This window comes from Brassica napus, chromosome A10 (genome assembly GCF_020379485.1).
Source record: "Brassica napus cultivar Da-Ae chromosome A10, Da-Ae, whole genome shotgun sequence".
Taxonomy (NCBI): domain Eukaryota; kingdom Viridiplantae; phylum Streptophyta; class Magnoliopsida; order Brassicales; family Brassicaceae; genus Brassica; species Brassica napus.
The window spans coordinates 18,960,774-18,982,522 of record NC_063443.1 but is presented as its reverse complement, the minus strand read 5'-3'; the positions used below and the strand labels follow the sequence as shown (position 1 = coordinate 18,982,522).

Here is a 21,749-nt window from a genome sequence, read left to right as displayed (position 1 = left end):
ATCGGCCAAAAGGATTTGTTGATTTATCATAGCTCCCTAGAATCTTCTCTTAGCTTCTTAATACATGTTCGGATATTTCGGGTATTAACTGATCAGGTATCCAATCTCTTCTAACTCAATACATGTTCGGATATTTTTATAAATCAAATAGATTGTTTAGTATAGTGTAGGTCTGAATTTTATCTTATACCTAGAACCGAACCCAATCAGAAAAATCTGAACTCAAACCCTATTTGATCTATAAAAATATCTGAACATATATTGAGTTAGAGGAGATTGAATATTCGATCCCGATCGAATAGTACTAGATGCCCGAATGGATATCCGAAATATCTGAATGTATATATAGTAAATCATAAATCCATAATAATTTAGACTCATTCATTTATTTTTCATAGTTCACGCTAGACCTAATCCCACCTCCACCGTGGATTTAATGGTTTCGTCTTTAATTTCTCCATACCTTTCGATTCTATTGGAAGATACAATCTTTTTCGAAGGTTGCTTTGGTAAAGTATATGAGTACTTGATGCTCTTTGGTTAACAACCTATTTTCTCGTTGTTTGATTAATACTATATTGTTGTGCCTTATAACATACACATTATTATTTGATTCAGATTTATTGTTTTTTTAAGTATAAATACACGAACCCAATCCGAAGTATAAGAATATCCGAATAGGTTCTATACCCAAATACCAAAATAGCGAATTCAAACCCAAACATGTATTCAAACACCTACCCCTACACCGGAAGTCAATAGATTCAAGATTTATGCAATTAGAGATGACTGTCTCTTCCACCTCCCTCGAAGAGATTCTCCCCATCAAAATCCCTCTTCATGAGAGGTACTCTTCTGTTAGTTTCAAATCTGAAAAGCATTGTGATTTTCCATACTGTTTGCCACTTTGTGTAATGGTTCATTTAGGACTGGAAGGTACAACAAGACACATTTCGATGAGGATGGAGGTTTTGAAGGTTTCAACGTGACAATTTACAGTGACTATTTTCATGTTTGAAAACAGTGTAGTTTCTTTATGATTGTACTCATGTGTGATATCTTTGAAAACCAATCAAACGCTTTATTAAACTTGGTTAAGTTTGTATATCTATAGTTCTATTGCTTTGTTCTAGAAATTTCCAGTTAGGTCCGCATATTGTATGTACAAAGTTCCAAATAGTGGTCTAGGCAGCTGTTGGCTTACTCGTTGGAAGTCGTTCCTCGAGAACTAGATAGCTAGTCTGTCTAGTTATGTTTTCAGAAAACGATAATCATATCTTGGAGATGGATAAAATTCGTTGTTGGAATTCCTTGATTTCACCTGTCGTCTTGAAGAAGAGGTTCTATCTCATTCAGTTTTGGCTGGTGTGCAATGCCGCTAACCTTATTGAAACCAGTCAGCAATAGTTATATTCTCCGTTGAAGCCAGGACAAAGACTGGTTAGTACAACTTTAATTTCTTTTGGTGACAAAATAAATTTAGTTTGGTAAAAGCTATGTGCCATTTTCAAGTATAACATACATCTATCCAGTGAGAAGAGTTGCTCTTTGGAGAGCATAGTAGTATAGTACAATGAAAGTTGTAAGTTGTGTTTCGGGTCCTTGCTGATTCACACGAGATTCCACTTAATAGTTATTGCTTGATTGGTAAATGATGTACAATTTTTACAACAATCTTTTCTATTTTGTGTTATATTCGTATCTATAAATTTTTGGTTTTTCTTGTTTTTTATCCGTTTCTGTTCCCGTATCCGTCTCAGTGCAACATGGGCCTAGGTAGATCAACAAGGATGTTGGGCTGGATTCTCAAGTTTTTGCAATGACAAAAAGATAATACAAATTAGAAAGGAGAAGAATTAAAAGGATAATCCTAAACTTTTAAAGCTTTAAAATACTCAGAAAAGCTATGTGAAATTTTCAAGTATAACATACATCTATCCAATGAAAAGAGTTGCTCTTTGGAAAGCATAGTACGATGAAAGTTGTAAGTTGTGTTTCGGGTCTTTGCTGATTCACATGGGATTCCACTTAATAATTATTGATTGATTGGTAAATTATGTACAATTTTTCACAACAATCTTTTCAATTTTGTGTTATATTTGCATCTATAAATTTTTAGTTTTTCTTGTTTTTCATCCGTTTATGTCCACGTATCCGTCTCAGTGCAACATAGGCCTAGGTAGGTCAACAAAGATAAGTTTTTGCAATGAAAAAAGGTAATACAAATTAGAAAGGAGAAGAATTAAAAGGATAATCCTAGACTTTTAAAGCCCTAACTCAGAAAATCCAAATTTAAAATATTTCAAACTCTCAAAGGTTCATGAAGAAGAAAACAAAGATGTATTAGTTTTTGAAAAAACAAAACAACACATTTGGATTGATGCTTTTGCCCTATAAGGATCCTATGACCAAAGAGCTTACTAGATAAGGAACATGTTCATCCACCTAAGAAGTGCTCATTTTGGTCATCATCACTATCGATGTGGTCAGCAGAAGAAGACTTAGCAAGCAATCTCATACGTCTGATGAGGAAAACATTGTAGTAGTAACTAGTGAGATCCTTCTCACTTTTCCTTGGGAAAGACTTGGAAGCAATCTTCCAAAACCCATCACAACTTGACAAAGGATTATTCTTCACAAGAGCTTTGAACTTTTGCTCTTCTTTGGCAGTCCATGACTTTGATCCCACTTCTTCACCCATTTGATCAAACTCCCAAGTATAGAAAGCACGCCCTATATCTTTCTCTAGAAGCTCCCTTTCTTCTCTAATGTGCTGTTTTATGCAACTGGTTGATCCTGGAGAAGCGCAAGAACACGTGTCCTTTCTTCCTTCGCCGACTTTTTTGTAGTGAGCTTTCTTCTTGAGGCTGTACGTTGGCCAGACACCAGTTCCTAGCCACCTAAGTGTGTCGGAATCTCCGGGGCTGCCGTAGAACTTGCCCTTCTTGGTTGGCGCAATCCAAACTGGTATCTCAGCCTGGAAAACATGACCTATTGGGATATGTTTGATTTTGTCTGAACCAGGGGATCCACCTTTGTCACTCTTGACGCTAACATCTTTACTGTTTCGTGGGTTTGAAGCAGCAGCCGTTTTTTGGCGCTTCTTGTCAGAGCTTGAATCACTAGTATTCTCTAAAGACTTTTCATGAGCTGTAGAGACTGCACTATTACGTCGAGGCTGTTCCCGCATCCTTTTGCTCTGGCAAGAGATAGAGATAACCGTAAGAGCCACCAAGACAAATGTCTTTTTGGCTGGTGGAAGAGAGGAAGCTTTGGCATTGGCATGCTCATAAGGAGTCACCAATGATTAGTTTCCATCCCATTTTCCCATATGTCTATCTTGACAGCTCTCGCGAGCTGTCCTGACTAAACTTAAAAAGGGGGAAAGATCTTTCCCCAAGTATGGCTATTCTCAAGCCATACTTTGCCCATATATAAAACTATAATCAAAGAATGTCTTACTTGGAAACGCTTATCAAGAGAGTCACAACCATGTTTTGCAGCGCCACCAGAAATAACTCCTCTGCCTACTAAAATCTCTGGAGGTATTGGAAAAAAGTTTAATTATAACTATCTTGTTTCCTTATTCTACCTCACACTCTGAATCTTATGAGATTAAATCTCTAGCCACTATATACATATTCAAGAACATAAAAGTTCTATCTCAGAAATTTTTATTGGGACTATGTGTCTGGTTTGTGTTTGTTATAAAGCAATACTTGTGGTGTGGTGCGTAGGATCCCAACTAGGGGTTTCCTACAATCTCACCACAAGTGAATGTTGTTTACAACCGTGGGGATAACAACGGACTATCCGCATTTCTGGCCTTGCCCCAGGTTTCTCCTACCACTTGGTCAACCCATGTGGTAGTTTATCATATTATACTTACCAAAAGTTCATCAAACAGAGCTCATGTTATGAGCTGCTATAAAAAAAAAATCTCATGAAGGGCTAATACATACCAGGTTTCTCAGAAGAGCAGTTGGTTAGTTTCTCAGAAATGGTGCATGGCGTTGATACACTATTTGATCTAATCACTTCTCTTACCCTCTTGAGAGCCAATGCAGTCTATAAAGAGAAAGTAACAATAATGATATAGAACTGTGGATGTCTTCATATGAAGATACAGTACTAGTATCAATAGGCATACCTTGTAAGCGTTCAAAGATTTGGAGAGAATGCTCTCAAGCACATCTGGATGCAATTCAAAATACTCCGTTAAGTACATCTGGACTGATTGGTCAACAATTTCTCTGATATATGGATTCCCTAATCTCGTCTTCCAGATGGTAAAATAGACATAAATATTAGCCCAAGAAAACGAAGAAAGCCACAAAACATCATTGCCAAAGAAGAAGATCACAAGGGGACTATGATCATACGTACCTGTGTTCGACCTTCAAACTCAGGATTTGGAACAATAACTGAGACAACACAAGTCAGTCCTTCCCTAACATGCTCCCCACTGAAAGTAATATCCTCTTCCTGAAGATAAGGCCAGCAAAATATATTAACATCAGCTAATAATGGTTAGTAGATGTGAGTGGTGTTATTACCTTGAAAACCTTGGACTGTTTCGCAAAGTTGTTAAGAGTTCTTGTTATCGAAGCTTTCACACCGTCTATATGCGTTCCACCATCGTTGGTGCGGATGCCATTAGCATATCCTAGCATTGTGTCTGAATATCCATCTACGTACCTGAAACAGGATGATCTTGTTCAAGAGTAACTACTACAAACACCAACCATCAAAAATAGTAGGAGCGAAAGGGGACACATACCATTGAAGTGCAATGTCCATGATGATACCATTTAACTCTCTTTTGAAACCCATCACATCATGAAGTGGTTTCTGAAGATAATAATCAACCAGTGAATTAATTTTTCAAAAATTAACGTCCACCAAGGGATGCAAAAACTCTCTCACCTTATCAGGATTGAGGCAACTGATATATTCACTAGAGCCTCCAGCATAATAACATTCTTTATAACGGTTGTTTTTGGAGTCGTTATCCTCCCTTTCCATAGACACTTTAACCTGAGAAACACACTAACATATATATAAATCACTTACGGCAACAATATAAATAATCCTTAGTAGATTTGAAGTAAAACAGAAAATTCACCATTTTGATCTCATGCAGTGATACCCTTCTTCCACCGTACATTACTGAAATTACCAACTGACTTCACGGATTATATACGCAAGTTTTTTCTGTAAAATTGCATAAATGTTTCAATCATCCACAACAATACCGGATAAAAAAAAACTAAAAATAATCAATCAAGGCCAACAGGAAAAGACAGAACAACAGAGAATCTAAAACTAATATCCAAGGAGCAACCAAACATGATGTATTCCTCAAAACAAAGCCAATTCAAAACGGATCAAATAGGAACAGAACAACGCATTCGATAGTAAGGGAAATTGCATCAACCTAATGGATCGAATCCGAAGAATACGCTAGAGATCATACAGAGAGAGAGAAAGAGAGGAAACCAACCTTAAGTTTAATGAATCATCTGCAGCGATGTGTCTCCTGAAAATGAAAATACGAAACCTGTCAGTTATTTATAACGAACAAACATCGATAATACGGAGACAGAGATATGAAATCCATAACCACCCCCATCGTTTTTGCCTCGTTATTTTCAACGATTAGATTCAAAACATTTAAGAGTTTCTTCTAAATAAATTTATAAGCAGCTTTTAAGTGCTAGATATGGTTAAAACTCTTATTAAAAAATAGAGGTGATTGGATGGACGGTATGAATTGACTTTAGTTTTAATATTAATCTAAAGTCTTTAAATCACCAATAATATTTTATTTTGTTCTTTTAAAAGTACAGCAAAAAAAAATAAAAAATCAAAAAATTCTACTACCTAAATTTTACACTAAAGTTTATCCAAATCACATCCAAAATCTAGCACTTAATGATGCGTATAAAATTTAGGGTTCTGTTGTTTACACCACACAACGGTTAAATCCATGCAATTAATATTAACAAAAATTTCTACATATATTTATGTATCTATATATTTTTGTTAAGATTAAAATGGTACTGTAATTATTCTGTAACAGTTGTTCCGCATGTTATCATTCAGATTTTTAATTATCACTTGGTTTAGAGGTTTCACAGCTCGGTTTGGAACCGGTGCGTTAATTAATATATGTTTATTGACTTCACAATCATCACATATATTATTCAGCGCTTTAATCTCACTCATGGATTTTAGATGATTCTATATCATAAATCAATTTCCGATAGATATAGATAACTCATCATTCGAATATTCCATCTGAGTTTTAGATGATTCGATATAACAAACATGTTAATACGATGATCATCGATCAATTTTAAGTTAGAAATTCATGAACAATAGTTTTGCATATATGTATTAGAATACCTGTAAGAAATAAAGAATTTAGACATATACATACCTTTTGAATTTGGAGAGAACAGTCTAATTATGTTCTTAGAAGATAAACTTTTTCAAGGAGTTAGGGTGATCTTTTTTCTCTGCAAGATCTGTTTTAGGGGAAGAGGAGGAGGTGGTGATGGTGATGATCTCCTTAGTAAACAATCCATATGAACTATTATTTATAGTACAAAATTCTGAAACCCTAGATCAAAATAATTACATAAGTTAGTGGACCTTAATTATCAGGCCCATGAGATATACATAATTTAAGAACAAATTATTAGTATTAGACATATTCCATAATGTGCCAGCCTATAAGTGATTCATCTTGTCATGTTAGGCCTATCTTGGAGTCAAAACGTTGAAGATCCAACCCAAACTGAGCCGGATACACGAAGGGTGAAGCAGTAATGGATCGACCCAACTAAATATTAAGCCCAACATCCTCAAGCCTTTGGTATATTGCCCTAAGGGTAACATAAGGAGGCGATAAATTTAAACAAAATAAACTCACGTGATGTAAAAACTCATCACTAGGCAGCCCAATCATTTTTTTTTTTGAGAATATAAAAAAGTCAACGTCTGGTAGTTTTTAGGCCTAGTGTTGTGCCTATTTTATTTTTATTATTTTTTGGAGAATTTGATCTATATGAGAGCTTAAAAATCTACGGTATGCATGAAAGAATTTTTTATACACTTGACTCTGATTTTGGCAGAATCTGGAAATGAAGATATTTTATTGGTGGTTTCTGATTGCATCTTTTAATAACCAGATTGTTATCTTTATGTTTTAAGTCTAAGTTTTTCTTTTGGTGTTTAAGTTTCTATCTCTAAGAACCTGTTTGGGGTTTTAGGTTGTTCTGGTTTTTGTTTTGCTTTCAACTTGTTCGTAGGGCTTCCTAAAGCTAATGATGAACAAGAGCAATCAAAGAAGAAAATCTCTCAAAACATGATAAGTGTTATGTCATCTTAAAGATATTAGAAGTCCTTATGCTATTGTAGCTATGAGAACATCTAATTATTATCCTTAGACTCTTATAAGATCATCGTGATATTGTTAATGTGTCATTAAGATTATCTCTGGTATTTCTAGTGTGGGTATTAGCTTTCTCTTTGTACTTCATATATGGAGTTTTTTTCATGATGTAATGGTTTTGAACCAATATTGATAGTGTTAAAAAAAGTATATATGCGCCTGATCTGGTCTATAAATAATTGTCAACTAGGCAGACCACTGCTCTTGATTGAAGCAATTTTGAAAGGATAAAACACTAAAATCTTACAGAATAATATACAAAAATATAAATTAATTTATACAATAATTGATTAGTTTCAATTAAAAAGCTTAACAAATCAATGATTGATTGAGAAAATATAAATTTAAACTAGTGTTAAAAGAAAATTGTCATTTCAACAAGCTAAATAAAATATAAGAAATGTATTATCTAGTGATTAAGGAGTTGAATATTGATCACGTTAATTTTTGGTTACAGGGTTTCCGTCGCCAAAAATGAAATTCCTAATCATTGTTTTAGCCTTAGGTGTGAATAATATTCATCAGAATTAATAACCTGATTTGTAATCAACCCTCGTATAAAAAAAAAGTTTGTAAGTTTAAAAACATGGGTTAATTTCCAAATTGAATATTATGGCGATCTGTTACAGTTCAACTAATTGTTCATATTGTTTATATATATCATGATGTCTTCTTGTTATAAGTGTGTGGCTGATTAGGGAATCAAGACATTATTAAGATTAACGAACACATTAAATATGCAAAGAAAAACGAGGAAAATGATACGAATCCTTAAAGATTGGAGCCAAACAAGTATACGCAACGCTGGCAATTTGTCATTTCCCCCACGTTATTCGTTACAGACAGTGCCACACTTCTTAGGGCAAATTGTATAAAATATATGAGGATCCCACCTGGCCTGAAATGAAATAAAATCAATAGTTGCTAGATCGGGATATTAATTTTTTTTTCTTTTTTTTTAACGCGCGTCACGATAATCTAACATTTAGTTCTTTTGTCGGTGAACTTCAACATGTGTTTTTTTTTCTTTTGTTAGTTACCGTTTCTCGAGTCCATTTCTATTTTTTTCCTGCCAACCGGTTACTGAAAAGCTAGAAGAGATTGACTAATATGGAATCATCATTGCGAAAAATAAATAAATATAGTATATGTTTAATCAATTAACATAATGTTTAATCTAAATTCACTTTAACAAAACAAAAGATTGATTACAATTCAAAGCGAATACTTATTTTTGCACGGTTCTGAACTAAAGGGATGTTCAAAAGTATCCAATATAGGATCACAGATTCAAAGCTCAAACGATTAAACATGGCCAGTTCAGTTAATAGATTATGCGACAAAGAAAGATGGCGATATAAGTTTAAAACAAAAACGAGCTTCATTATTTCCTCCATGTGGCAAGATACAATAGGACCACCGATCCTCATTGTGAGGAACTGAATCTCATTTATTAGTATTTCTGTGTCGCTACTCCACATGCATGACCTGTTTTTGAACTACCGTTATTGGTTATAGCTAGGTGTCTTATAGCTAGGTGTCTATGTGATAAGTTTTTTCTTTTAAAGCTATACGTTATTTAGTTATTATTACACACATGCCACATGCATATATAAAAGACATGTTAATTTCTTCATGTGCATTTTAGCAAATCCGATAAATGAATCTCCACGGTTAGCTTTTTATTGGCTATTGTAGACTACAAATTGATGGGAGATCGATCCCAAGGTTTTATATATTAAGATTTGTTGAAATTATTTTTACAAGCTTATTAGGTTGAGTAAAAATTAAATATGTGTAAATATAATTTTACAAATTTACTGGGATGAGTTAAAAAAATCAAATCTAATGTAATGTAAATGTTGTACTTTATATGGAGAAAATCCATCACATTTGCAAGTCTATGGGCTGAGTAAAATGATGAAAAAGCTTTTTATTAAGTTAATGACTAAGCTAAATCTATTTGGTGACAAATGACTTAAGCTAAATAAAGTTGATGACTATCTAACTTAGTGATTAAGCTATGCAACTTAATGACAAATGGCAAATGCTAAAACTCATTTGGTTTAACCTTGATGACTTAGTGACAAATGTCAAAAGCTTAAACAAACCCAATGATACAAGTCAAGTTGCTTTATGATTAAGTTTTGTAAATCTCTCCTATAAATAAACATATTACCTTTCCATTGAGGACACACGCTCATACACTTGAGAACTCACAAATTTATACATAAGCTTCCACATACAAAGTTCCAGCAATACTTCTAGTCTTTCAAAGTAAATCTCGAGAGTATATCGTGGTAGTTAGTTTGCAGATTCTGTTTTGAGTGAAGCAAAACAGTCTCACGTGGTTTTATCATGAGACTCAAAATCGTACAAAAACCGTTTCACCTACGGGCGATTTATTGAGTTAAGGAAAGTGATCAAATCACGACTCCACGTATTCGTCTATTTTCATATCGGTTTTTAAAATGTTTTATCACTTTGCGTTATCATCACACTTTGATTCGTAATTTTCAATTTGGATTCTCGCGTATTTACAAAACTAAAATATATATCTTAATTACTCAATATTAAATTAAATGCTGGATATATAAAAATGTTGGATACAATATTTATCTAAATAGGCTTTGATATAACGATTTGTCAAAATAACTTCACAAGTAAAAAATGTGTTGCTCTTGCCTGATGGTGCTTATGGTTTACTCATCAGGTGGCAAACAAATTGCAAATTAACTTAATAAAAAATAATCGTTAACATAAATTATAATCATGGAGTAGTCATATTCTAGCTTCTAGGAGATTCCCTACGTATTTTCCCTTGATCTCGTAAGAGATTCCGATCTGAACAAAATATTGAAATATCGACATCACACGTGGTTACAATACCTATCGATCAAATGATTTTTCTAAAAGTCCATATAATTAAGTATTTTAGTAATTAACAAATATGACAGCATTACCAATCGATGAGCTGCACGAATTTTAATTATTTCATTATTTTGATCCCTTTAAGTTTAATAAAAAAATGACAAACCAAAAATTTGTTTTTTCTTTCCTCAGGGGAAAAAGGTTATAAAAGCAGAGCCCAAATCGACTTATCATAACTACAAACACACATCTTTCTCTCTTCTATATTCTTCTTTGGCTTCGAACTTTCACTTTTCGTTTCACTTTTCGACCGGCAAACGACCACTAGCATGGGTCATGAATGGTACATTTTCTATCTTAGTTAATATCGGATAGTTTCAACAATTATTATTCATACATACACTAAGTAAAACGTTTATAGCTAGTGCATTTTATTTTGTTATATTATATATATCATGAACGTCTTAAAAACATAGCTTATTCAGATTCGCTTGTTAGTCCACTGTACCTATTTTCAGCGTTAATATATCGTTATTGTGAAAACAATGTTTAGTTGTATTATTCCAGTGTTCCGATTATTAAGAGCAAACGTCCATAATTACACAGCATGTCTTTAGCGCATTGATCATGATTACTTGCTGTGAGAGTTTGAATGCATGCAAAATATATCGCATTGTATTTTTGATGTGTGGCTAATAGAGAATTTATAAATATGTAGTATCGATGCATCGAAGGAGTTCAAATTTGGTGAGGATGTCAAAAGTGGAGTGACTGAGATTGTTCTTGTTCGCCATGGAGAAACCACTTGGAATGCTGCTGGAAGAATCCAGGGACAAATAGAGTCAGGCCTTAACGAAGTTGGGCTAAAGCAGGCTGTAGCAGTTAAGATCAATTCTTTCCACGTCTTTCCCCTTCGATATTATATTTTATTTTATTGACACCAATTCTCTTTTGTTTAAATAATCATTAGATCGCTGAGAGATTGGGGAAAGAGGAGAGACCCGTAGCTGTGTATTCATCTGACCTCAAGCGAGCGAAAGACACTGCTCTGATGATCGCAGAAGCTTGTTTTTGTCCCGAGGTCTGTAAAATATCTTTATCGATCCTATATAAGAAAAATCATATAACATGAGTTTAAATTAAACAATATTAGAAAATTCCTTTTTAAAAGAAAAATAGAGAAATTCAATAGTATTCACATGTTTGTTTTTAAAAACACCAAAAACATTTTTCAGTATTCCAAAATTTTAGGAGTTGTGATTATATGGTGTAATTAAAATATGCTTATACAGGTGACTGAAGTACCTGACTTAAAGGAGAGGCATGTGGGTAGTCTTCAAGGGTTGTACTGGAAAGAAGGAGCAGAGAAAGAACCTGAAGCTTACTCTGCTTTCTTTTCTTCCCAAAATGACCTCGAGATTCCTGTAAGCCTAATTCATATTTGATCTCTCATCATTTTTATATTCATCTATTCAATTGCTTAATTACATCTTATATTAAATGCATGGTCTTATTTCTAACGCATGTCTATTATACAAATCAATAGGGAGGAGGAGAGAGCTTTGACCAACTTTGTGAGAGATCCATGAATGCTCTTGAGCAAATTGCCAAGAAGCACAAAGGAGAGAGAGTGATAGTGGTGACTCATGGAGGAGTGTTAAGGGCAATTTACTTGATGATCACAAAAGCTTCATCAGCTGGAAAACTACTTAATGCTTCGGTGAATGTTGTTCACTTCAATGAGGAGAAATGGATCATTGATTCGTGGAGCGATGTCTCTCATCTCTCCTCCGTTGGTTTTCTCCAACGTGGTTTTGATGGAGACTCCAAGCCCTAGAGAGCTATCCTCTTCTCTATGCTTATTTCGAGCGAGAAAAGTCTTCTATATTCTATAATGTACTTCTTTGATGTTTTCTGATTGTCTTTTTTTTTTCCTTTGCTAAGATGTGTTTCCGATTATGAGATCGATGTCCTTCTGTAAAAGTTTATATCTTCTTGTAATTTGCAATAATCGATTTATAAAAGATCTTTAAATTTCCAAATTGTTAGATACAAAGAGTTCCAAGGAAAAAGAAATCATACCAAATGAATCTTGAAAATTTCCAATAATAAAATTTTAAACTGAGAAGATAATGTGTTCACTATTGGGCAGTAAAGAGTGGTTACTTATGCTTGGTCACAGGGAAGAACTAACATGATCATGAAAACAACTACCATTGTTTAATTCATCTGAACTACGACAAAAGCATTAAACATGGGTAGTTTTTTTGAGGCAATTTACATTTTAACCCAAGATTTAGATATTCTCTTGTGCTCCAACTATACTAGAAAAGAGGTGAACAACGATAGCAAAAAAAAAAAAAACAAATTACAACGACATAAATATATCCTCCAATCAATATACAAATTAACTGTTTGACGTTATCTATAAAGTGACATTAAATGCTACTGTACTAAGAAAAAATATTGGTAAACTTAAACAATAAGAAACTTTTTTTATTATCAAACTCCTTGTTATATCTATCCTTATATCTTTGATTTTTCCAGCAAGTGTCTCTGTGTCTGTCTCATCTGTTCAGATTGGTGCTTGTGTTCCCTCCTTTTTGGGTGTTGGTCTCGTGATACGCAAACTGACTATAAGCTGTAGTTCTTATCTTATCAAAAGCGAAGAGAGAGCTAGACAACATGAATGATACAGTAGAGATATTAGAGAGAAGGTGGCTTTTAGAACAACTTTAAGGTCGTTTCATATCCCAAAGGCTTATTTAAGAGCTCAAGTCCATTTCAGCCACACACTCATCATCTCAACCCACACCTTGTTACGTGGCTTTTCGTAAATTCACATATATTTAGTATCAAACACCAAACTCTCAAAGTTGACCAAAAAAATAAACAGTGTGAATCTATTCCAAAATGATATCGATATGTACGTTTTAATTTATAACGTCACGAATATCCATTGAAAAACGTATATATCACAGTTATTTCTTTTTATTTTATCCATAAATAACAACATTTCAAAATAAATGAATTATATAATCCTTTTTTGGCAACGAATTATATAATCCTAATTTTTGTCACCATCTCTCAACTACCAAAAAAAAATTACAGTTATTTTACCCGCGTGTTCATGTCTCAATCCGGTTTAACGACCAAATTTGCCGTATCAAACCGGTTAAAGCACTAGAAAATGGCGGTCCCAGATTCCCGACCGTTACCACTCAAAAATACTTGTATTTTTCCTCAAAAAGAAAATTCGATATTGTGCACTTACTACAATCAGTGATATATTATTCCCAAAATACCCTTAGTGATTCTTGTGAAAACGAATAAATACGAAAACAGAGAGAAAAGGAAAGAAAGAAAGAAGAGGCTCCAGTAAGCTCTCATCACTCATCTGTTATCTTCCTCTTCCTCTTACTTCATCCTTTTATTTTTTTCCTCCATTTATCTTATTTATTATATTGGTTTTTAATGTTTAAACCCATTTATCTTATTTTCCACACACACGCCTCTCATTCCTCCTTACAATGGCGATGAAATCTCTTTCCCCTGTCCCTAAGCTTCTTCTCTCCACAACACCAAGCTCTGTTCTCTCTTCCGACAAGAACTTCTTCTTCGTCGACTTTGTCGGACTTTACTGTAAGTCCAAGAGAACCAGACGCAGACTTCGTGGAGACTCTTCCTCCTCCACCTCACGCGCTTCTCCTCTCTCTCGTCTCTCCTCGGTTCGTGCCGTCATCGACCTAGAACGCGTTCATGACAAAGATCTCTCTTCTCCTTCCTACTTAAAACCTCAGGTACGTTCGTTCACTGAGATCTAGATGATGATGATACGTTTCTTTTGAGAATATAAGTTTCTTGTTGTTATGTTTTAGGTTGCTAACTTGGAAGATATATTGTCTGAGAGAGGAGCTTGTGGTGTCGGGTTTATAGCAAACTTAGATAACATTCCTTCACATGGAGTCGTCAAGGATGCTCTTATTGCTCTCGGGTGTATGGAACATCGTGGAGGCTGTGGGGCAGACAATGATTCTGGTGATGGCTCTGGTCTTATGTCTTCCATCCCTTGGGACTTCTTTAACGTGTGGGCCAAGGAACAGGGCCTTGCTCCCTTTGATAAGTTGCATACTGGTGTTGGAATGATCTTTCTTCCACAAGAAGATACCTTCATGCAAGAAGCCAAACAAGGTGAATCCTATATCTCTCATCAATGTTCAAGAAATCGTTAGGCGGTGGTGGTTAGTCGCCTTATAGAAGATTATTGTTTAGGTGGATGCTACATCAATCTTTTGAACGAGATTAAAAAAATCATTTTGTTCAGACCCAATTTAACGATTTTTATAACACTATTTTTTTTTATAGTAGATGGAGACAATATGTTACTAAAGTATTTTATTTTTTTGTAGTTATTGAAAATATATTTGAAAAAGAAGGCTTAGAGGTTCTTGGGTGGAGAGATGTTCCTGTGAATGCTCCCATAGTTGGTAAGAACGCTAGAGAGACAATGCCTAACATACAGCAAGTGTTTGTGAAGATAGCAAAGGATGATAGTACTGATGACATTGAAAGGGAGCTTTACATCTGTCGGAAGTTGATTGAAAGAGCAGTGGCTGCTGAGACTTGGGGAACTGAACTCTATTTTTGTTCACTGTCCAATCAAACTATAGTGTACAAGGGCATGCTTAGATCTGAAGCTCTTGGACTGTTTTATCTAGACCTTCAGAATGAGTTGTACACGTCTCCCTTTGCTATTTATCATAGAAGGTACAGCACAAACACTAGTCCTAGGTGGCCTCTTGCTCAGCCTATGAGGTTTCTTGGACATAACGGGGAGATCAATACCATACAGGTTAGAATAATTTCTAGACACTTTTCAACTTTAGAACGAAGTGTGTTGAAGGAGATTCTTTGTTTGAATCTTGCAGGGGAACTTAAACTGGATGCAGTCTAGAGAAGCTTCATTGAAGTCTTCTGTTTGGAATGGCCGTGAAAATGAGATTCGTCCATTTGGCAATCCCAGAGGTTCAGACTCTGCCAACCTTGACAGTGCTGCGGAAGTAAGTGGTGCAGCCTTCTTGTCTATAGAGTATTTTTTAATGTTAAGATATCTTCTTAACTTGTTATGAAAATCATAATCAGATATTAATAAGAAGTGGCAGAACACCAGAGGAAGCTCTAATGATTCTTGTCCCTGAGGCATACAAAAACCATCCAACTTTATCTATCAAATATCCTGAGGTAATTGTTTTCTTCTAGGCTTATTAGACATGCTTAATAGTACATTTGATATATATCCCTGCATAAAATGTTTTTTTATTATCTCTTCATGAGATGAGATCTCTTTTTTTTTTCTGCACTGTAGGTTCTAGACTTTTATGACTACTACAAAGGACAAATGGAGGCTTGGGATGGTCCTGCATTACTTTTGTTCAGGTAAATCTTTTGAGGGCTGGCCATACTTAACCTTCTTACACCTTTGGGTAGGGTCACTGCATTGTTGTGGTTTGCCTGTTGGGTATGAGCTCAGGCTTCTAGTCCTTGGAGTTTCTCCATTATTTTTTTACGGCTTTTCTTCAGGTTTATCTGACACTTGTTACTTGAACTCGTCACTTAGTGATGGAAAAACAGTTGGGGCTTGTCTTGACCGAAATGGCCTTCGTCCTGCTCGTTACTGGAAGACTAGTGACAATTTCGTCTATGTTGCATCTGAGGTATTCCATTAACCTATACAAGTAAAATGCACTTTATGGTGACTACAACCTTGTTTTCCTAAGTTTTTTTTTTACATTTTTACTTACTGAGAAACTTATCACATCACTCTCATGTTTAGGTCGGAGTAGTACCAGTTGATGAGGCGAAAGTCACCATGAAAGGGCGTCTAGGACCCGGAATGATGATTGCTGCTGACCTAGTGAATGGCCAGGTTGGTACATGGCCGGTCCAAATCTTGGTGAACAGATTCTTACTCTCTATCTGACTTATAATAACTCGTCCAACATACAGGTATATGAGAACACAGAGGTCAAGAAGAGAGTATCTTCACTGAATCCATATGGAAAGTGGATCAAAGAAAACCTCCGGTTCTTGAAGCCTGTGAACTTCAAATCCTCAACTGTCATGGAAAATGAAGAAATCTTAAGAACCCAACAGTAAAAAAAAAACTCATGAAACTTTCATTTTTGTTTCTTTAACCATTCAGAAGCTAGTCCTTATACAAATCACATCTTATCAGGGCATTTGGTTACTCAAGTGAGGATGTGCAAATGGTTATTGAGTCTATGGCCTCCCAAGGAAAGGAACCAACCTTCTGCATGGGAGATGATATTCCACTGGCAGGACTGTCTCAAAGGCCACACATGCTTTATGATTATTTCAAGCAAAGATTTGCACAGGTTACAAACCCTGCCATTGATCCCCTTAGGGAAGGCTTGGTTATGTCTCTTGAAGTAAACATCGGCAAGCGTGGAAACATATTGGAGCTTGGGCCTGAGAACGCCTCCCAAGTCATTCTTTCAAACCCTGTATTGAACGAAGGAGGGATTGAAGAGTTGATGAAGGATACATACTTGAAACCCAAGGTTCTGTCCACGTTTTTCGATATAAGAAAAGGTGTTGAAGGCTCCTTGCAAAAGGCTCTTTATTATCTCTGTGAAGCAGCTGATGATGCTGTCCGAAGTGGCTCTCAGCTGCTTATACTTTCAGACCGAACCGATAGCCTGGTAAATTGTAATACACTTTCTTCACTTATGATGTTACACTTTCTGCTAATAATCAATCTTGGCTCTTTCAGGAACCGACCCGGCCTGCAATCCCCATAATGTTAGCTGTAGGAGCCGTCCATCAACATCTTATTCAGAACGGCTTGAGGATGTCAGCTTCCATTGTTGCTGATACGGCTCAGTGCTTCAGCACGCATCAGTTTGCTTGTTTGATTGGATATGGTGCAAGGTTAGTCTCTTTGGTCTTATTCTGAATATTTCTAAATATGTCTTTGTTTCTTTGCCTAAGATTATGCTTTGTGAAAATTTTCCCACAGTGCTGTATGCCCATACTTGGCACTGGAGACATGTAGACAATGGCGTTTAAGCAACAAAACTGTGGCCTTAATGAGGAACGGTAAAATCCCCACTGTAACCATTGAGCAAGCTCAGAAGAACTATACCAAGGTGAGTATTTCACTACATCTTTTAGCTGTTTAACCATATTATATAATGGATTCTGATTTTTTTTACAATGGCTTATCTTGCAGGCGGTTAATGCAGGGCTTCTTAAGATTTTGTCTAAGATGGGTATCTCATTGCTTTCAAGGTTCCATTTATTCTCTTCTACTATTTTCCTTATGTACATTTCTACAGATTCTGACTTAGCATTTTCCTTACAGTTATTGTGGTGCTCAGATATTTGAGATATATGGTTTGGGGCAAGAGGTTGTTGACCTTGCATTCACTGGTAGTGTGTCTAAAATCAGTGGTCTCACCTTTGATGAGGTGAGGAAACATCACATTGAGTTTTTTTCTTTTATTACCAAAATGATCAAATCAACATTGCTTCAAATAAAATGCTAATCTACTTGCAGTTGGCAAGGGAGACATTGTCTTTCTGGGTGAAGGCCTTCTCTGAGGATACAACTAAGAGACTAGAAAATTTCGGATTCATTCAATTTAGGCCTGGAGGTAACATGTTAAATGGATACAAATGGTTTCTACTTGCAGTATGTTATATTCATTTTCATTCAATTTAGGTGAGTATCATTCAAACAACCCGGAGATGTCAAAGTTGCTACACAAGGCTGTCCGTGAAAAGAGTGAAACTGCATATGCTGTCTATCAACAGCATCTCGCTAACCGACCTGTTAATGTGAGTACTATATAGTTAAGTCTTTCATCAAGCTTGAATGAAGTTCACTTACTTCTCTTATCTCTTATAGGTCCTGCGTGATCTACTTGAGTTCAAGAGTGACCGTGCACCGATCCCAGTTGGGAAAGTAGAACCTGCTGTCTCTATTGTTCAGAGATTCTGTACTGGTGGAATGTCACTTGGTGCTATTTCAAGAGAAACTCATGAAGCAATTGCTATTGCAATGAATAGGATTGGTGGTAAATCAAACTCTGGAGAAGGTGGAGAGGTAAAGTATATTCAAAAGGCACACCTTCTAGTAAAAAAATCAAAATCTAATTTGTCTCTCTTTGTAGGATCCTATCCGCTGGAAGCCTCTTACGGATGTGGTTGATGGATACTCACCAACACTGCCACATCTAAAAGGTCTTCAAAATGGGGACATTGCAACAAGTGCTATCAAGCAGGTCATATTCTCATTCTTGTACTTCAAACAACTCTGCTTCGCCTTCATCTAATGCATTTTGTATTCTCTCAGGTTGCTTCAGGGCGTTTTGGAGTCACACCAACGTTCTTGGTGAATGCAGATCAGCTGGAGATCAAAGTTGCACAAGGTGCTAAACCTGGGGAAGGTGGTCAGCTTCCTGGAAAGAAAGTCAGTGCTTATATCGCAAGGCTAAGAAGCTCTAAACCTGGTGTTCCTCTTATATCTCCACCTCCTCACCACGACATTTACTCCATAGAGGACCTTGCTCAGTTGATATTTGATCTACATCAGGTGATCAATATTTTTTTAAGAACTTAACAAAAAGTTGTGACAAACAATCCATATAATGTAATTTCCACCTGAACAAACAGATCAATCCAAATGCAAAAGTATCAGTCAAACTGGTTGCAGAAGCTGGCATTGGAACAGTTGCTTCTGGTGTTGCAAAGGGTAACGCTGATATTATCCAGGTATCAACTTGAATATCAAGTAGAACTGCCTCTTCTTGATCTCATGTTGCAAAGAAGTTTCATTGTTCCTTTTGATATGATCCTCAGATATCAGGGCATGATGGTGGAACTGGTGCTAGTCCAATAAGCTCCATTAAACACGCTGGTGGTCCATGGGAGCTTGGACTAACTGAAACTCACCAAGTAAACCTTTTGTAAACCATGTGGTACACTAGTTCTATTGGAGATTCATATAAAAACTTGATTTGTTTTCGTTTTGCAGACTCTTATTGAGAATGGGCTTAGGGAGAGAGTCATTTTAAGAGTGGATGGAGGCTTAAAGAGTGGTGTTGATGTACTAATGGCTGCAGCTATGGGTGCTGATGAATACGGATTTGGTTCTTTGGCAATGATTGCTACTGGTTGTGTCATGGCTCGTATTTGTCACACTAATAACTGCCCAGTGGGTGTTGCAAGTCAGGTAAAAACACTAACAAGTGGCTTCTTATTCATCTTTTCTTGAGTTTCACTTATACCACTTCTGAATGGTCTCAGAGAGAAGAACTGCGTGCAAGATTCCCTGGTGTGCCTGGTGATCTAGTCAACTACTTCTTATACGTAGCAGAAGAGGTTAGTCATTTCAATCACTAAAACTTCTCCCGTCACTAATCTCATCTAAAAGGAGAATTTATTCTCGGCAGGTGAGAGGTATCTTGGCTCAGTTAGGATACAGCAAGTTAGATGACATCATTGGACGAACCGAGTTACTGAAACCACGAGACATTTCGCTAGTGAAAACTCAGCATCTCGACCTGAGCTACCTTCTCTCGGTATCAACTAGACTCTTCTTTTACTAAACTCAACAAGCTTGTTATAACTTTTCTAATTTTTTTTTTCACTTTTTCAGTCTGTTGGAGTACCTTCAATGAGCAGTACTGAGATCAGGAAGCAGGAGGTTCACACAAACGGACCTGTTCTCGATGATGATATTCTTGAAGATCCATTGGTAATAAGACTCTTTTACTTTATCACTATGGTCTAGTTGCTAACAGTTTTTTAATATCTCTCCAGGTGAAAGATGCTATAGAGAACGAAAAAGTGGTTGATAAAACCGTGAAGATATGCAACATAGACCGTGCTGCTTGTGGTCGCGTTGCTGGTGTCATTGCAAAGAAGTATGGAGACACTGGTTTTGCCGGACAAGTGAACCTAACGTGAGAAACAAGATTACTAAAACTACATGTTACAGTTCAGGTGATAGTAAAACAAGCTTTAACTCTTTGTCTTATCTGCAGCTTCCTTGGGAGTGCTGGACAGTCCTTTGGATGCTTCTTGATTCCCGGTATGAACATCAGACTCGTAGGAGAGGCTAATGACTACGTAGGAAAGGTAAAACTAGTATTTATATCGATCAAATATCAGTTTCTTGCATCACAAGTTAGCAAATCGGCTAAGTGTTTTTGGTTCTTTTTAAAAAAAGGGAATGGCTGGTGGTGAGATAGTGGTAACTCCTGTGGATAAAATCGGCTTTGTGCCGGAGGAAGCAACCATAGTTGGGAACACTTGCTTGTACGGTGCAACGGGGGGTCAGATATTCGCTAGAGGCAAAGCTGGGGAGAGGTTTGCTGTTAGAAACTCACTCGCTGAAGCAGTGGTTGAAGGCACTGGAGACCATTGCTGTGAGTACATGACTGGTGGCTGTGTCGTAGTGCTTGGAAAGTGAGTAAATAACTCAAAACTGGTTGATGAGATTGCAGATAAACTTTGTAAACTGACATTGTTTTCATATTGAAACAGAGTGGGAAGAAATGTAGCTGCAGGTATGACAGGAGGGTTAGCTTATCTTCTTGATGAAGACGACACTCTTCTTCCCAAGGTTTCTTTCTTTCTTTGTATCCATTTCTTGTTTACATTCTTGCTTTCCACATTTGTCTGAACAAAACTATGTTATTAACAGATTAACCGAGAGATAGTGAAGATCCAGAGAGTAACTGCACCTGCAGGGGAGTTGCAGCTCAAGAGCTTAATCGAAGCCCATGTGGTAAGTCCTTAGGAAGAGTGACTTTGACTTTGATGACTTCATATATGAATAAACCTCTCTTTTTTGTTTTTTGGTAAAAAGGAAAAAACCGGAAGCAGCAAAGGAGAGACGATCCTGAAGGAATGGGAAAAGTATCTACCTCTCTTCTGGCAACTGGTTCCACCGAGCGAGGAAGACACTCCTGAAGCTTCTGCTGCTTATGTAAGAACAGCCACCGGTGAAGTCACATTCCAATCGGCATAGAGGAGAGGTCATCATCAATCACCATTCAAACATGTTGCAGTTGGAAACAGAAGGATTGATACATCAATGGTGTCATTCATAGATCATCAATGTGTGGAGACAATATTCTTAATTGTCCTGTGATCTTTAACAGTACCATCATGATTGCTATAGATGTACAGTTTATTCAGTTAAATAACTGAATTCAACTGCCATGAAAAATTCCATAAAATTTGCATATTATATTATCTTCATTAAATAAAGTATTTTAATACACAACCAAACTGGCAGCTCAGACCATCCATAGACACAGAGAGGGCGTTTCTGGAGGAAAATATATCATTGATGCATCTCACCATAGAATAGTTTCAGAAAGTCAAT

The 21,749-nt window shown here is 36.2% G+C and overlaps 3 protein-coding genes across 10 annotated transcripts; 2 read left to right on the top strand and 1 right to left on the bottom strand.

Moving 5' to 3' along the window:
- Positions 1-2,240: 2,240 nt before the first annotated feature.
- Positions 2,241-6,581, bottom strand: LOC106372671 (DNA gyrase subunit B). Of its 7 annotated transcripts, none has more exons than XM_022693790.2 (11): positions 6,443-6,581; positions 5,504-5,539; positions 5,126-5,214; positions 4,927-5,049; positions 4,781-4,851; positions 4,557-4,698; positions 4,387-4,485; positions 4,151-4,279; positions 3,963-4,068; positions 3,463-3,539; positions 2,241-3,199 (listed from the first exon to the last, which is right to left on the bottom strand). In XM_022693790.2, the coding sequence occupies exons 3-11, from the start codon at positions 5,165-5,167 to the stop codon at positions 2,438-2,440; spliced, it is 1,551 nt and encodes a 516-aa protein (XP_022549511.1). In that variant the 5' UTR covers positions 5,168-5,214; positions 5,504-5,539; positions 6,443-6,581; the 3' UTR covers positions 2,241-2,437. The 7 variants fall into 7 exon arrangements, with proteins under 7 accessions (XP_022549511.1, XP_013668393.1, XP_048598598.1 ...); XM_013812939.3 differs by having other exon boundaries at positions 4,927-5,037; XM_048742641.1 differs by having other exon boundaries at positions 5,504-5,560; positions 6,443-6,574.
- A 3,093-nt stretch (positions 6,582-9,674) lies between these two features.
- Positions 9,675-12,366, top strand: LOC106370749 (metal-independent phosphoserine phosphatase-like). 2 transcript variants are annotated; one of them, XM_013810747.3, is made up of 6 exons: positions 9,675-9,736; positions 10,523-10,673; positions 11,049-11,211; positions 11,301-11,411; positions 11,623-11,754; positions 11,877-12,366. In XM_013810747.3, exons 2-6 carry the CDS (start codon positions 10,660-10,662, stop codon positions 12,165-12,167), a joined length of 711 nt encoding a protein of 236 aa, XP_013666201.1. In that variant the 5' UTR covers positions 9,675-9,736; positions 10,523-10,659; the 3' UTR covers positions 12,168-12,366. The 2 variants fall into 2 exon arrangements, with proteins under 2 accessions (XP_013666201.1, XP_048598603.1); XM_048742646.1 differs by lacking the exon at positions 9,675-9,736 and having other exon boundaries at positions 9,910-10,673.
- Positions 12,367-13,694: 1,328 nt separating this feature from the next.
- LOC106372673 (ferredoxin-dependent glutamate synthase 1, chloroplastic/mitochondrial) lies at positions 13,695-21,647 on the top strand. The gene is made up of 31 exons (XM_013812940.3): positions 13,695-14,130; positions 14,209-14,521; positions 14,740-15,182; positions 15,259-15,390; positions 15,473-15,571; positions 15,696-15,766; positions 15,948-16,044; positions 16,164-16,256; positions 16,337-16,482; positions 16,566-17,052; positions 17,124-17,281; positions 17,370-17,499; positions 17,583-17,641; positions 17,715-17,820; positions 17,910-18,006; positions 18,075-18,190; positions 18,261-18,458; positions 18,526-18,636; positions 18,708-18,947; positions 19,028-19,126; positions 19,214-19,309; positions 19,389-19,586; positions 19,661-19,735; positions 19,807-19,935; positions 20,013-20,111; positions 20,177-20,319; positions 20,401-20,494; positions 20,586-20,824; positions 20,903-20,981; positions 21,063-21,146; positions 21,228-21,647. Exons 1-31 carry the CDS (start codon positions 13,861-13,863, stop codon positions 21,387-21,389), a joined length of 4,863 nt encoding a protein of 1,620 aa, XP_013668394.1. The 5' UTR covers positions 13,695-13,860; the 3' UTR covers positions 21,390-21,647.
- Positions 21,648-21,749: the final 102 nt, after the last annotated feature.